General features: G+C 37.4%; 1 protein-coding gene across 2 annotated transcripts in view; it reads left to right on the top strand.

Annotated features, from left to right (window-relative positions):
• Positions 1-15,663, top strand: part of MED14 (mediator complex subunit 14) — a 67,869-nt gene that overhangs the window by 15,462 nt on the left and 36,744 nt on the right. For both annotated transcript variants that reach the window (XM_030305074.3, XM_030305073.3), the window contains exons 9-13: positions 816-966; positions 2,090-2,201; positions 7,276-7,401; positions 9,393-9,471; positions 13,758-13,917. In XM_030305074.3, coding sequence (XP_030160934.1) covers positions 816-966; positions 2,090-2,201; positions 7,276-7,401; positions 9,393-9,471; positions 13,758-13,917 — 628 coding nt within the window. The remainder of the gene's footprint in view (positions 1-815; positions 967-2,089; positions 2,202-7,275; positions 7,402-9,392; positions 9,472-13,757; positions 13,918-15,663) is intronic.

The following is a 15,663-nucleotide window of genomic DNA, read 5'->3' as shown; positions in this document are numbered from 1 at the left end:
ACTCCTTTCTTAGAACATGGCATGTTTTAAATATGTAGACATCTGTTTGTACTAAGACTTGCTATTCTCAAAAAGTTAGATTACTCTGGCCTTATACCAGATTGCTGAAAGACCATTAAGATTGTTGGGTATGTTTTTAAAACATGTTTGCTTATCACAATTTTATATTTTGAACTGTGCCTCTTAATGTCTTTTTTGAGGGAGAGTTTTGGGGAAAATCAGTATTAGGCTGTTTATAATCCTCAATTCCCTGTTTGAACTTTGCTTGATTCTCATTTTCTGTAAAGGAATTAGAGATAAATAGACACCATGTAGAAGACAGATTGTTTTGTTTTCAGATTTCTTTGTGTGCATGTGTTTTTATTTTTTATTTATTAAAAATTTTTTTTAATGTTTATTTTTGAGAGCAAGAGCATGAGCGGGGGAGGGGCAGAGAGAGAGAGAGGGAGACACAGATCCAAGCAGGCTCCAGGCTGTGAACTGACAGCACAGAGCCCAATGTGGGGCTCAAACTCACAAACCGTGAGATCATGACCTGAGCCGAAGTCAGAAGCTTAACTGACTGAACCACCCAGGCACCCCACGTGTGTTTTGTTTTTAAATTGTGTCTGTTTTTTTTAAAAAGGATGTAAATCAAATACTGCGTTGGATTACAGAATATCTGTCTTCTCAATATTAAATTATTCCCTCCACAAACATTGAGGGCCTATCATGTTCTAGGCTCTGGCTAAGGCATACAATAGATTGTTTCTGTTTTATTCCAAAAATTAACAGGCTGTGTTGAAAAAAATCCTTAGTATTTCTTTTCTCTTTAGTCAACAGGTTCTTGGGAGAAAAACAGGGACGGCATCTGTTCACAAAGTTACAATTAAAATTGATGAAAATGATGTCTCTAAGCCTTTACAGATTTTTCATGATCCTCCTTTGCCAGCTTCTGATTCCAAGTTAGTAGAAAGAGCCATGAAGGTAAGAGATCTCAATATATTTTAATATTGGTTTGATTAAATGAATGTATATAACTTACACTTTATTCTTAAACTTTTAACACATTCTTTAAAATACATGGTGGGGCACCTGGGTGGCTCATTCAGTTAAGTGTCCTACTCTTGATCTCAATTCGGGTCTTGATTTCAGGGTCATGAGCACAGGCCCCGTGTTGGACTCCACAGCAGGCATGGAGCCTACTTAAAAAATAATAAAGGGGGCGCCTGAGTGGCTCAGTCGGTTGAGCGCCGACTTCGGCTGGGGTCATGACCTCACGGTTCATGAGTTCGAGCCCCACGTGGGGCTCTGTGCTGACAGCTGACAGCCTGGAGCCTGCTTTGAATTCTGTGTCTCCCTCTCTCTCTGCCCCTCCCCTGCTCATACTTTGTCTCTCTCAACTGTCTCTGTCTCAAAAAGAAATGAATATTAAAATAAAAAGATAAAATACCTGATTGTTCCTAAAACCCTTTATTAAACTTGTTTTATGTGAATGTTATGCTTTTGCATTTGTGGGGTTTTTTTTAATGTTTATTTATTTTGAGAGAGAGTACACGCATGCAAGTGGGGGAGGGGAGGGGGGGGGAGAGAGAGAGAGGGGGAGGGAGAGAGAGAGAGAGAGAGAGAGAGAGAGAGAGAGAGAGAGAGAATCCCAAGTGGCCTCTGCACTATCAGCGCAATCTCAGGAACCATGAGATCGTGACCTGAGCCGAAATCAAGAATTGGATGCTTAAACGACTGAGCCACCCAGGTGCCCCACATTTGTTTTTTTAAATAACTAACGTTATGTATAATTCGTAAGATGTTCTTTCACATTTTAAAATTTAGGTCATATCACCATTTTATTTTTAAGGTCTGACATTTAATCACTGATAACCAGTACATAACCTATCTTGATTTGTAATTGCCAAAATGTTAGCTATAGTCTTTAAGCTCCCAATACCATCTAAGTTTATCTTTTTTACCTTTAAGTTTGCTTTCTTCTACTGGTTAACACTCAGTCAGTGTGATTCTAAAAGGAACTATCTTGAGCCACAGTAATCTACTCTTAGACTTTTAAAGTGAAAATGTTTAAATTACACATATGATTCTGTTCTTATTTATGCAGATTGATCACTTATCAATAGAAAAGCTCCTGATTGACAGCGTCCATGCACGAGCTCATCAGAAGCTCCAGGAGCTGAAGGCCATTCTGAGAGGCTTCAATGCCAACGAAAACTGTAGGTTCTTTTAAACTGGCATTTCCACCTTTCTTTTGTTTTCATTAGTATCCACTTTTATTTTATGAAACGTCTTTCTTAATTAGACTTTTTTCCTGGTTTTGTCGTGGAGTTGGGCATTTCTGCATTTTAACTTGTGATCTACCAAGCTTGTCCAAATTTTTCTCTAATTTTCTTTTTAATTATTTTGTTTGGCCTTATTTTTTAAAGGTATGCATATTGAACCTCCTTAAAACTTTTTTTCCTATTGAAATGGAAGTTATTTTAACATTTTAATATGAATCATTTCTTTTAGGTCATCTTCTAAGAATAAGGTAGCTTTGCAGATACTTATGATGTTATTTATAAAATATGTCTCTTTGAGTGAAGCAGAATTTATCCTTTGTCTTTTTAAAGATTTTTATTTAGTTGTTAATACATGAGCAGGCCTCAAATAAGAAACACATATACACTCATAGCGAAAAATCTTCTAAGTTCACTTAGTACGTTTAGAGCTTCGGGGGACAATCATTTAGAAAGTAAGTGCTTTCATTCTAGTAATAGTTTCACAGTATTATCATGAGCATACACTATCCCTCCCTCAGTTTTTGGTTGTGATGACCTTGTGCCCACAGTGAACAGCCTTTAATTAAGTGAAATGATGTATGTGAAGTGCCGCAAAAATGATGTCTTTAATAACTGTGGTAGCTAAAGTACTGCGTTGCACCGTCACAGAGCCCAGCTCAATCCATTATACTTAAAAAAGCAGCTTCTTCGGTACCACTTTGACGAATTAGCTAAAAATACTGCCTGAAGAGAGGACAGACAGGAAAATAAATTTGTATTCAGAATACATAGTCATTCAAAGAAAGTGAAAGAACAGAGGTGTGAAAGAGGGTCTGAGACAGACTAAAGACTAAGTGGAAACAGCTTAACTAAACAAGTGCAGGCCTTAAATGCAAAGTATGCTAGACATCGGATGAATGAATGTAGTGTTTTAATCTATTCTGAGGGGGCATGTTCACTAGCCCCAACAGGGCTTCACATTAGATTTATCGAGTCTTGATGATTTTAATTTAATTATAAGGTACATGGAAGTCCTCATCCCCCTGCCCCCACTTTAATCCCTCAAGCAAAGATGTTATAAATACAGACCTAAATTTTCTGATTAGGAAGTATAATCAAAACTTTCAAAAAAAAAAAAACAAAAAAAAACGAAAACTTTCATTGGGGTTAGAAAGCACACATAACCACCCTCCTGTTTTGTTCTTTTTTAGTAATAGTTTTGAGGTATAATTTGCATACAATTCACTCATTCAGTGGTTTTTTTCTTTAACATACTCAAGTTGTACAGCTATCTCCACAGTCTAATTTTAGAACATTTTCATCATCCCCCAAAGAAACTCCGTATCCATTAGCAGTCACTCCCCTATTCATCCCTCCCCTCAGCTCTTGGCAACCACTAATCTACCTTCTGTCTCTATAGAATTGCCTGTTCTGGACATTTCAGATAAATGAAATCATATAATGTGTGGTCTTCTGCATATTGTTGGTAGCATAACGTTTTTGAGGTTTGTGTATATTAAAGCATGCTTTGGTACTTCGTTTTTATTGTCAAATAATCCATTGCATGGATGTACCACATTTTATGTATCCATTCATCGTTGATGGGGTTCCTTCCACTTTTTTTTCCCCCTATGATGAATAACACTGCTATGAACGTTCTTGTACAGGTTTTTGTGTGGACTTGTTTTCATTTCTCCTGGCCATGTACCCAGTAGTGGAAGGGCTGGGTCATATGGTAACTCTGTTTTACCTTTTTACATGTTTAACACCACCTCTTAATCCCACTGCCAGTAGTGTTTGAGGGTTCCAGTTTCTTTGAATATTTACCAAGACCTGTTATTGTCCTGTCTTTTTGTTTTTAGCCGTTCTGGTGGGTGTGAACTGGTATTTCTTTGTGGTTTTGATTTGAATCTACCTAATGATTCTTAAACATCTTCTGTTGAGTAGTTTTAGCTCTTACATTTAGATTACTTTTTGAGTTAATGTTTGTATGTGGTATGAGGTGGTGGTCCAACTGCATTCTTTTGTAGGGGGATACACAGTCATTCCAGTAACATTTGGTGAAAAAATAAAGTTTTCCCACTTAGTTGTCTTGGCACCCTGTTGAAATATACCTTTCGTTCGTAAAGAACCCTATTAGGTACCATTTTTTTTTTTTATTTCTGATTTTTCAAAATAGTAAAATTCTAAAATTCATTTGTTGGGATTGTAGAAAATCAGGGTTTGTGATCTTTTGATATTTTGATAAGCTCTGGTTTAATTTAGTATCATCTGTAAACAAGGTTTAGTTTGTTTTAAGTAAGTAAGAACTCAGTATGGTTGCCCAGGAGATAACTTAAATTACTTTGAAAAATAGAGTGACCAGGTGTTTACATAAGAAACGTACTTTTGTGTCTTGTTAATGTAAGTTGCAAAGATTTTGCTTTAGCACCATTTTGTAGAGATCTCACTGGTTGGGCAGCCAGAAGGTGGGAGAGGTCGGTGCTTGTGTGTGGGGTTGGGCCCCTCAGACCTGCTTTAATCAGAACGGTTGTGGATATGAGGGCCATTATAGGAAAGGGCCTGCTGACCCACCATTTTATTACCTATGCTTTAGCTTGTTTTTAAAATTCATGTTCATGCATTTGTATTCTTCGTGTAGTCTTACTTGATCCCTTTTGTGATGGGAAAGCATGCTTTAGTCAAATCCTTTACTGGGACCTAGGGCTGTTCTTGGAATCCCTTTGTGCAATCACCCTTAATCACCTGGCTTTTCTTCCAGCTCCTCCCTGGAATAAGCCAAGGAAGTGAGTAGCTTGGACAATGGAGCATTTCAAGGGAGAGCTAGGGGAATGTACAGATAGCAGGTTTGGATGGTCTAGATGGCAGCATGTGGTTTCATGGGGGTGGGAATGTCTCAAGGGAGAGTAGGCAGAACTTTGGAGAGAAGGTCAAAAAAGGCAGTGCAAGGCACTTCAGGTCACTTGCCCCAGGTGGCCTCGCTTGCAGCATTCCTGTCTCTTGAAAGCCAGGGGAGTCTCCCTTGTGTTGTGCTCTGTCAGAGCCAGAATCAAGGTATCCAGGGCAGTTCAGAAGCTGAGAACCACACGCAGCTATTCCTACCTGGGCTTTAGTTGCTTCTCTTTAGTCTTCACACTTTACATTACTATGTATTGGTCCATTCCTCATTTTGTCCTTGGTAAATAGGGAGAAATCAAAGAGGAGATGTATATATATTTCTGTTTCAGGAAAGAGCAGTGTACCATCCTGTCATCTTGCACAACCTTTAACTCTCCCTTCTATGTTTTAAGTTTTGCCATTTTTGATACCTTCAAGCCAGTTGCCTTTAAATGCTTCGGGCCTTATATATTTTATTTTTTGCAAAGAAAAATGTGGACATTGTCAGTCATTAGAGATACATCAAAGTATATTTTATCCTTTGGACTGTGCTTTCTATATTCTTCTCTAATGCCCTGTCTTTTCAAGAATACTCAATTTTGATAATTAGATTGGAATGATCATTGTTATCCCAATTGTCAGAATTAGTTTTACACCATTACTACACTAACAATACATTCCTTCTCCATTGGGAATTATTAACAGTCCAGATAGGTGTGGAAACCTAGCAACCCTGCTTCGATCTGTAAGCACTATTTATTATATTAACCTGGTAAATTCAGCAAAACATCTATTTGAACTAATTTGTCCTCCTGCTCTGAGTTATAAGATATTGTAAGAGGAATTTCTGTTTGTACCTATTTGTTCTTTCGTGTGTGTGTATGTAGATGTGTGTGTGTGTTTTAGGTGAGAGCTCTGCTGGCCCTGTATGTTCAACAGTTCTTCACAAATGTAGTAGATGGACTGGAAAGCAGTTTGTTTTCATCTGATTAAATATGTCTCCTGCAGCTCTCTTTGCTTTGTTAACTCGTTTGATAATTTCTTTGTATAGATAGCACCAGTGGTAACTCTGCCCATTTTCATTATTGTGCAGATTCCTGATGAGAGGGTTTGGCTTGTTTCTTTGATTCATGAAAGGGGTATAGAGAATGTACATTGTTGAGCCCTTTGCTTTTTAAGGCACCTTTTCAAACTTGTCATTTCTTCCTCCTAAGGACCCAAGGCATGGACAGGAAGATGTTACTGTTCTTGTTTAACAAAGTAGCACAGAGAAGTCACACCTGGTGAAAGGCTGGGCCTATGTAACCACTCTCCTCACTGCCTGCCTTTTCTTCTGTGCTGTAGCATTAGAGGACCATGGTAACTAGAAGAGCATATTTCTTTAGAGCTTCTCCACCTGATCAGCACGGGGTGTGATTTCAATGAATGCTCTGCTCCTTTCCTGGATTTCGTTATGCCAGCTTGTGGGATTAAGGGAAGAGTTAATTGGGCCAGGTGGAAATACTGTGAAACTTGAGAACGAGTATATTGGCAGCCTTGGGACTTTGTGTGTAACAATTGCTTATGTTCTTATTTCATCTGTGACTTGAAAATGAGGTATAGAAGTAACGTGGAAAAAATGTTTTTCCTATATAAACAATAATGTTTCATGGTTTTCAAGTGTTTTTCTTAAACACATGGGCCCTAATTGCCAGAAAACCTCTCTTTGTGAGGAATGACATTGAAAATATTTAGGCCATTGATGAAATTTATTCTGTTTACCAAACCATTTTCTTCCCACTATATCAAAAAGGAAATCCTTAAAAACTAACTTATTAGTAATTACTGAGTGAAAAGTAAAACTAGAACTCGGCTCACTGATGAAGTTAATATTTTCACTAGCTATTTTAACCTTTTTTTTTTAAAGGAATCCTGGGATTTTTTTTGCTGTAGCGGTTGAGATGGGTATGTTCGTTTCAAGTCACCCTGAGGAATACATTCTTCCTTTTGAGCTACTAATTGACATAGTAGTACCAGTCCAGTTTTGCAAAATCATGTTTTTCCTCTGATATTCAGGATTGTTTGATAGTTGGTTTGTTTCTACACACTGAGAAATGATCTTTTGTGGAAAATATTCAGCTAGAAATACACTTTTTCATTCTTAACTGTTCAGCTTCCATAGAGACTGCACTTCCAGCTCTTGTCGTTCCCATCTTGGAGCCCTGCGGTAACTCGGAGTGTCTACACATTTTTGTAGACTTGCATTCTGGAATGTTTCAATTGATGCTTTATGGACTTGGTAAGTTACCCAATGACATGGTCACTCAGTGTAAGGAAAAATATTTTGACAAAAGCAAAACAAAATTTTTCTGCCATTAGGTATTGGGAAGGGGTGGTATCAGCAGTACAGAAAGTAGATATGGAAGGAATGACTCTGGCTGATGTCCATTCCTTGGGGCCAATTTTAACCCTGCCTGGGATTTTCTCTTCCCAGAAGTTAAATTTCCCAGTATGAAGTACATTTATGTTGTTTGTCTTATGTAGAAGTAAAAATGGTGATGGCTGATGGTTTTTAGATGAACTGTTTTACCACTAATAGGTGACATGGAAATCACTACAAGGGATTCTAATGGCTAAAGAACATATACGAATGACAGTATAAACATCTAAAAGATGACTTAGGGTACAGAATCCTGAAGGAAAGGATGTTTATATTTCTGAGTTAAACACAGTCAAAATTAAAGTTTGATTTACCATGTTCTGTTACCAAGTTGGTGTTCTGAAATGATGAACTACTTGGAACGTAGTGTTTTTGTATTGCTAATGGAACTGTGTTCTTGAATGTATTAGCACATTTACCATTTGAAATTAATATTAAGCTAGATTAGCGAAAATAAATGATTTTCTGCTCATATAGTTGTAAAGGTAAGTTTTTCAGGGAGCCTGGCTGGCTCAGTCGGAGGAGCATTTGACTCTTGATCTCGGGGTCATGAGTTTGAGCCCCACACATTGGGTGTAGAGATTACTAAAAAAATAAATAAACTTAAAAAAAAGATAGCTTTTTCTATGAACCGTTCATGGAAAACTGGCTTCATTACTTTGAATCACATCGCCTTTATGATGGCTTATTAGTGACATACTTATAAATTACCGTTTAACTGGTTTCGAACCACAAGGCAGCTGTTGTTCATTCTTCAGAGTTTTTTTTTACTTAACTGTTTTCTTGACTGTTTACACAGTACACACTCATAGATAAAGAAGATGACCATGTAAAACTGAGAGAAGCCAAAAAAAGTTACCTGTTGGCAGTCATTCTTGTTTTAGGGGATATATGCTTATTTTAGCTGAGGCTGCCATAACAAAGGACCACAGAGTAGGTTGTTAAAAAGAAAGAAATTTATTTTATCATAGTATTAGAGTTTGGAAGCATAAAATCAGGTTGCCGGCATGGTCAGATTATGGTGAGGGTTCTGTTCCTGGCTCGTAGGCCCAGGCCTTCTCCCTGTCATCACGGCAGAAGAGGAGAGCAAGCTCTCTGGTGACTCTTCTTATAAGGGCACTAATCCCATCAAGACAGTGCCACCCTCATGACCTCATCTAAACCTGATTACCTCCCAAAGACCCCATCTCTAAATACCATCATCACATTAGGAGTGAGGGCTTCGACATACGAATTTTGGGGGGTACAATTAAACCATGGCAATGCTGCACTAATTTTCTTATACTTTTTTTCTTGAACTGAAATCATTGTATATTTTGCTTTTGTTCAAAACGTGCTATTATTAGCATTTTTTCGGTGTCATTAAAAATTCTAAGTGACATTTAGGAAGCTGAACTTCAGCCAACAGCTCTTGCTTATGCCAGAAACCATTTGTGTTGAATAAATAAATATTTTAGTGGAGTTTTACAGTTTTTACATTTTTAAGGTTCTAAGTTTGGTAATACTATGAGTTAGAAATACATGCAAGTTAAAAATATTAATTAACTAGGCCTAGGGTTTGGGAATTGAAATGCAGGCAGATAATGAGTTCATGTATTTGTTACTTGTTCTTCCTGCTAATGTACATTTGCTATTAATCAGTTGTCTTAACTATAACTCTCCCTAAATGTTAAAGAGAGAAAACAAATTAGGTTAATTTATGCCTAATGATGCATTTAGTTTAGTTTTTCTCTGACTCAAAAATAACACTAATTTTTGCCTAAAACAATCATTTTCATTTAAGTTCTGGGCTACCTAAATATTTTGTGCCTCGTGTAAGCAACGAATTAATGAAGTGCTATATTCTATAGACCAGGCCACGCTGGATGACATGGAGAAGTCTGTGAACGATGATATGAAACGAATTATTCCTTGGATTCAACAACTTAAGTAAGCTTATTTATTTAGCTCAAGACTAAAAATGGAAAGTTATTTTGACACGATATATTTTCTTCTCCATCATTACTCTTGATCAGTCACTGTCCTTAATGTTTATGACATGAAACTTGAGCACCTTTTGGTACTTGGAATCGAAATTGTCTTGGAATAGGCCCAAGATAGCAATGTTTTGTATCCAGTTCCCCTCTAGGGCAAATACAGGTATGAAGGGCATGACACTCAACTTTCACTCGTCGCCATGTTTCCTCCTGGAAAAGCACTCTGCAAATCACTTACACAATGGATTTTATTGACTCTAGTGTTCTCTGCAATAGTCTTATTTGTTCTTACCCAGGATAATCTTCATGGTATGAATCTACCAGCTGACCCTTCAGAATAGTTGTTTCTGCTTCTCTAATACTGTCATTCAATATTGTCTCAAAGTCCTTTGAATGCTTCATACTGTCAAACTAAATAAAACTGAAAATGGAGCTAAAGACAATTCTGTGAGGTTTCATTGCCACCCTGGTACACAGAGGTGCCATTATGGCAACTCTAACAAACTCGCTTTTAAAGTTAATAAAATTCCAAGGGATAAAAATAAATTGCGGAGGTCAAAACCCAAACTGTCAAATGGAGAAGGGGAGAGGGCTAGAGTGTTCTTTGTGATCTAGCCTACCCCTTCTCCTTTTGCTAGTTTGAGTTGTATAAATATTTGAAGGCTTCACTATAATCAAGTAGTGTTTTCATTAACAAGATGTGATTTTTAATGCCAACCAGATTGGTGATGTTATATGAGCCTCCTTTTGAATAGCTGTTTAGTTTAACTGTGTATGAAAAGTGATACTCCTTACTCTGAGTAAGGAATACTCTAATAACAAATTCCAAAATTTTTAGCGCTTTGGCATTTTTTGGTGCATTGTTGTGCATTCTGGCTAAACAAATAAGGTTCAAATACTTAAATGCTCAATAATTCACAGCTTGCATAACTTGAGGTGGTTTATCTGGCAGTTCCAGCGAGAGGAGATATAACCTAAAACCAGAAGGCCAAGTCCCCAAAGCCTTAAACTTATCAAATGTGTCTCTGTACTTAAACACATAATTTATAAGAAAGGTCCCCTGGTTATCACTTGTAATCATGCTTCTCAAATGATCTTTGGTGAATGACCAGCTTATTGCTAATCTGTTAATCTGTCATGGGACATTAATTTTTTGAAATAACTTTATTGAGGTATAATTTATGTACCGTAAAATTCACCCATTTTAAGTGTATAATTCAATGACTTGTAGTAAATTGACTGAGTTTAACCATAATCACAATCCATTTTTAGAACATTTGGAACATTTTCACCACCTCAAGCAGGTGTTCATTTACAGTTAAACCTCATTCCCAACTTCAGCCCCTGGCAACTATGAATCTACTTTCGGCTTTTATAGATTTTTTTTGTGTGTGTGGACATTTTGTAGAAAGGGAATCATAAAGTATGTGGTCTTTTGTGACTGGCTTCTTTCACTTAGCATAATGTTTTGAGGTTCATCCATGTTGTAGCAGTTATCGATGCTTAATTCCTTTTTGTGGCTGAATAATATTCTGTTATATGGATATATACCACATTGTTTATCCATTCCTAAATTGATGGGCATGTGGGTTGTTTCACTTTTTGCCTGTTATGAGTAATGCTGCTGTGAATAGTCATGTCTAAGTCTATATGTGAACTTAACATTTTCATTCCACTAAGAGTAGAATTGCTGGGTCATACAGTAAATTTATGTTTAGCTTATTAAAGAAACTGCCACACTAGTTTCCAGAGTAGCTATGCCATTTTAAAATCACATCAGCAATATTTGAGGGTTTCCATTTCCCTGAGTCCTTGCCGAAGCTTGTTACCGTTTTTGACTATAGCCATCCTGGTAAGTGTGATGAGGTATTGCATTGTGGTTTTAGTTTACAGTTTTCTAATGACAAATGATTCTGAGCATCTGTTCATGTGATCACCTTTCTTGTCATATGCAATGAAAACAAATTGTAGAAAAAGGAAATGAAAAAACATGTATAAAATATAAGCCCCAGGGCGCCTGGGTGGCTCAGTCGGTTGAGCATCTGACTCTTGATTTTGGCTCAGGTCATGATCTCAACGGTTTGTGGGATCAAGCCTGCACTGACACCACGGAGCCTGCTTGGGATTCCCTTTCTCCCTCTCTTTCTGCCCCTCCCCTGCTTGCTCTCTCTGTCTCTCTCTCAAAATAAACAAACTTAAAAAATAAATAAAAGCCCCAATTTTTTTGTTGTAAGGATCAACAGACAGAATTGCATCTCAACAAATATAATCAGAACAAACAGTATAAAAATGAAAAAAATCTCTACACGTTTTTCATTGGAAGTGTACACAGGCAGTTAATGTGGAACATTCACTCTTACGCTCAGATTTTTTTGTCCCATGAAATCGTAATAAGACAAAAGGTTGAGTAAAATGGCCATTCCGTGTGTGCTTTGAAAAGAGTATGTTGTGTTTACAATTCGTATGAATACATGTTTATATATATTTAGAATTTACAGTGTGTTTAGAATTTTTAAGGTGACAGATGAGCTTGTTTCTTGTTGTAACTTATCTAAGTTGGATTGATGATGATGCTCATCACAGGAGATAATGTGTATCTTTTTCTGTTTTTCTTTTAAAAACATACATAATAAGGATACCAGTCTCACAGTCTCACTTGTTGATGGGACTGGAAGTAGAGATTTGAAAGCAGTTTTAGCAAGTTCAGAATATTCATTTTTAACTTCTACCTTAAAATGAAGCAAGTATGGTTGTATTTTCAAAATTTTTCTTCATTTCTTCATTTGTGGCCAGTTCTAGCAATTGATTCTGCGATGTTGCAGTTTTTAAATTTGTTTTTTCAGTGGGGAAAAAAACAGGTTTCTAGACCTTCTACATTTTTGGGTAATAGTTGACAAACTAGCCTTCAAACGTGTTATGTTAGGTTTTACTGCGTGTGACTAGCACAGGGTCGGTTCCACACGCAGCTCACCACACCAGTGCAGCAGCACCCGGACGGGTCTGTACCCTGTTCAACAAGGTGAGCCTACTGATCGTGAGCTGGGATGTTGTGATAATTGTTACATTGCTGTGAAAAGTTTCTAAATTCGTATTCTTATTTTCTGTAGTTACTTCATTGTGAATCAGTGAAAGTTTGTGAACCAGTCATTTTATCTCTTTTTCACGTGTCTTATATACACACACACACACACACACACACACACACACACACACACATAGTGTCTAGCCTCAAGGACAGCTAATGAAATAAGTGAGAGGAATATTATAAAAAGCTTCAAACTGAAATCTGGTGGCTGAACTGAGAGAGAGGAGGGAAAGGAGGTAATTAATACCTTCCTGGCACCCACTCTATATACCCATCACTTTACACATACACAGTATAACAACTAGGACTGTATATCTCCAGTGATACTAAAAAAAGTAGGCACCTTTGAGGCACCTGGGTGGCTCAGTCGGTTCAGGTCATGTCATCACGGTTCGTGGGTTCAAGTTCCGCCTTGATCTCTGTGCTGACGGCTCAGAGCCTGGATCTTGCTTCAGATTTTGTGTCTCTGTCTCTGTCTGCCGGTACCCAGCTTGCACACGTGCGCACACTCTCTCAAAAATAAACATTGAAAGAATTTTTTTAAGAAAAATTAGGCACCTTTATACCTATTTATTGTTTTCTCTTTGTTTTATAAACACTAAAGGCATTTTATGAAAGATGTTGAGGTTAGTTATTGCTGTCTTAAACCCTAGGAAATCTGTCCTCCTCTGTAATAAACTTCTACAGTGTCCCAGCCTTAATACTAGTTAATTCTTCCTTATAACTAATCAAAATCATTCACATTGCAGTTTCAATTCCTTAAACGAGAGCTAGAACTAACAGGGGCGCTTGAGTGACTCAGTCAGTTGAGCATCCGATTCTTGATTTTGGTTCTGGTCATGATCCCAGAGTTGTGGGATCAAGCCCTGCATCGGGCTCTGTGGTGAGTGTGAAGCCTACCTGAGATTCTCTTTCTCTCCCTCTGCCCCTGTCCCCCACTGTCACTCTGTCTCTAAAAACAAAGAAAAAGAACTAGAACTAACAAACCAATGTAAAACTGGAGAAATGATTCATCGGTATGGTTATGTGTCTTTTTACTAGCAGTTAAGTTTCAGATTGTTATTTTTTAGTGGTCTTCAGTAATCAATTTACAAATCAGTTGCACACAGAAGAATCTATGATTTTGTGACGTAAATTATTTTCTTTCAATTAAGGTTTTGGCTTGGACAACAGCGTTGCAAACAATCTATAAAACATTTGCCTACATTAACCAGTGAAACATTGCAGCTGTCCAATTACTCAACCCATCCTATTGGAAACCTTTCTAAGAATAAGCTGTTCATTAAACTTACCCGTCTTCCACAGTACTACATTGTAAGTATGAAAAGGGGTGATTTGGGTGATCGAATTCAGTTCATTCTCTTAGTATCTCAAATGATTTATTGCTTAACTTAATTTACAAATATATTTTATTGGATATTTAAGTTTAGTGATTTTCAACCTAGGAAGTAGGGGTAGGGGAGAGAGGAAAATCATGTGTGTAAGAAATGGTACGATGATCAGGCAGGGTTGGGAAATATAGGTGTGCCTCTATCCCTCACTCTTGGATCTTTCCTGTAGTGAGGCCTAGTTTCTGCTTTGGATGAAGCATCTCTATATAAGAAGAATTTTGAAAGCAACTACTGTGAATGTTTGGAGATCTTTTGGTGTCAGAGAAACTTGATTGGTTTTAATCAGATGTTAACTTGCATAATGCAGCTTTTTAAAATATGGGCTGGCTGAAGTGAAGTAGCTTTATATTCTCATCCTTTTGATGTATGTACCTTTCAGGGCATGGTAAGATCCTTTCTCGTTCTTTTTTCACTCTTTCTGTGTGTCTTCTAGTTTCTTTGAGATCTTTGAATTGGTTAAAATTTGCAAGAATTTGAAATATGAACTCACCCTAAATATATTTCCCTGCTTATAGAAATTTCTGTTTATACCAAGTAGATATTTTTGGCAAAGAATATAAGATGTTTGAAAAACTTAATTCAAGATTGTTGGTTGAAGGCAATAGGATTGAATTTTATTTTATTTTTTTGATGTTTATATTTGAGAGAGAAAGACAGCAAGTGGGGGAGGGGCAGACAGGGAGGAAGAGGAAGAGAGAGATGGAGACACAGAATCCAAAGCAGGCTCCGGGCTCTGAGCTGTCAGCACAGAGCCTGACGTAGGGCTTGAGTCCACGAGCCAGGAGACCATGACCTGAGCCAAAGTCAGACACTTAACCGACTGAGCCACCCTGGCGCCCGTAGGAGTGAGTTTTTTAAGGTCTTGAGCTGTACTTTTAAAAGATATTATCTTAAGGCGCATCTGGGGTGGCTCAGTCAGTTAAGTGTCCGACTTCAGCTCAGGTCATGATCTCATGGTTTGTGAGTTTGAGCCCTGCGTCAGGCTCTGTGCTCAGAGCCTGGAGCCTGCTTCAGATTCTGTGTCTCCATCTCTCTCTTCCTCTCCCCTGCTCCTTCTCTGCTCCTCCCCTGCTTGTGCTCTGTCTCTCTCAAAAATAAATAAACATAAAAAAATTAAATAAATAAGTAAAATTTAAAAAAAGATAGTATCTTTAAAAAAAAGTGCCATGTGTACCCTGACATATCTTAAGTTAGTGTTATTTATGTAGAGCAGAGCAGTAAGTCTGTCAGTGATGTGAATTTCACTTTTTTCTGAATTTAAAACCCCAGCTGTAGAACTAGATTTGATACATGACAAAGGATTGTTGTTTCTGCTCTTGGTGAGCTGCCTAGTCTACATATAAAATGATATTCAGAATATATGCATAATAATCAAACCCATGAACACACAAAGATCCTTATACACAGCCACGGACAAAATGGTTTTAGTATTTCTGATCTTATTTAGTATCACCAGAAGCCAAATGTTAGTTTCAGTGACTAACAACTTATTGAAAAGCAGTAAGTTGTTTCACATGGTTTAGACCAAAACTGAATGTACATTCTCTTCATCCTTCTTATTTCTCACGTAGGGGTGATACATTCATAGAAATGGAAATGACCACGGACATTAAGAAGTACAGAGGAAAGTCTTGCTACCTTTAAATATTTTTTTTAATGTTTATTTTTG

This window comes from Lynx canadensis, chromosome X, assembly GCF_007474595.2.
Source record: "Lynx canadensis isolate LIC74 chromosome X, mLynCan4.pri.v2, whole genome shotgun sequence".
Taxonomy (NCBI): domain Eukaryota; kingdom Metazoa; phylum Chordata; class Mammalia; order Carnivora; family Felidae; genus Lynx; species Lynx canadensis.
Note: the sequence above shows the minus strand (reverse complement) of the source record. Positions and strands in the feature narration are given on the sequence as shown.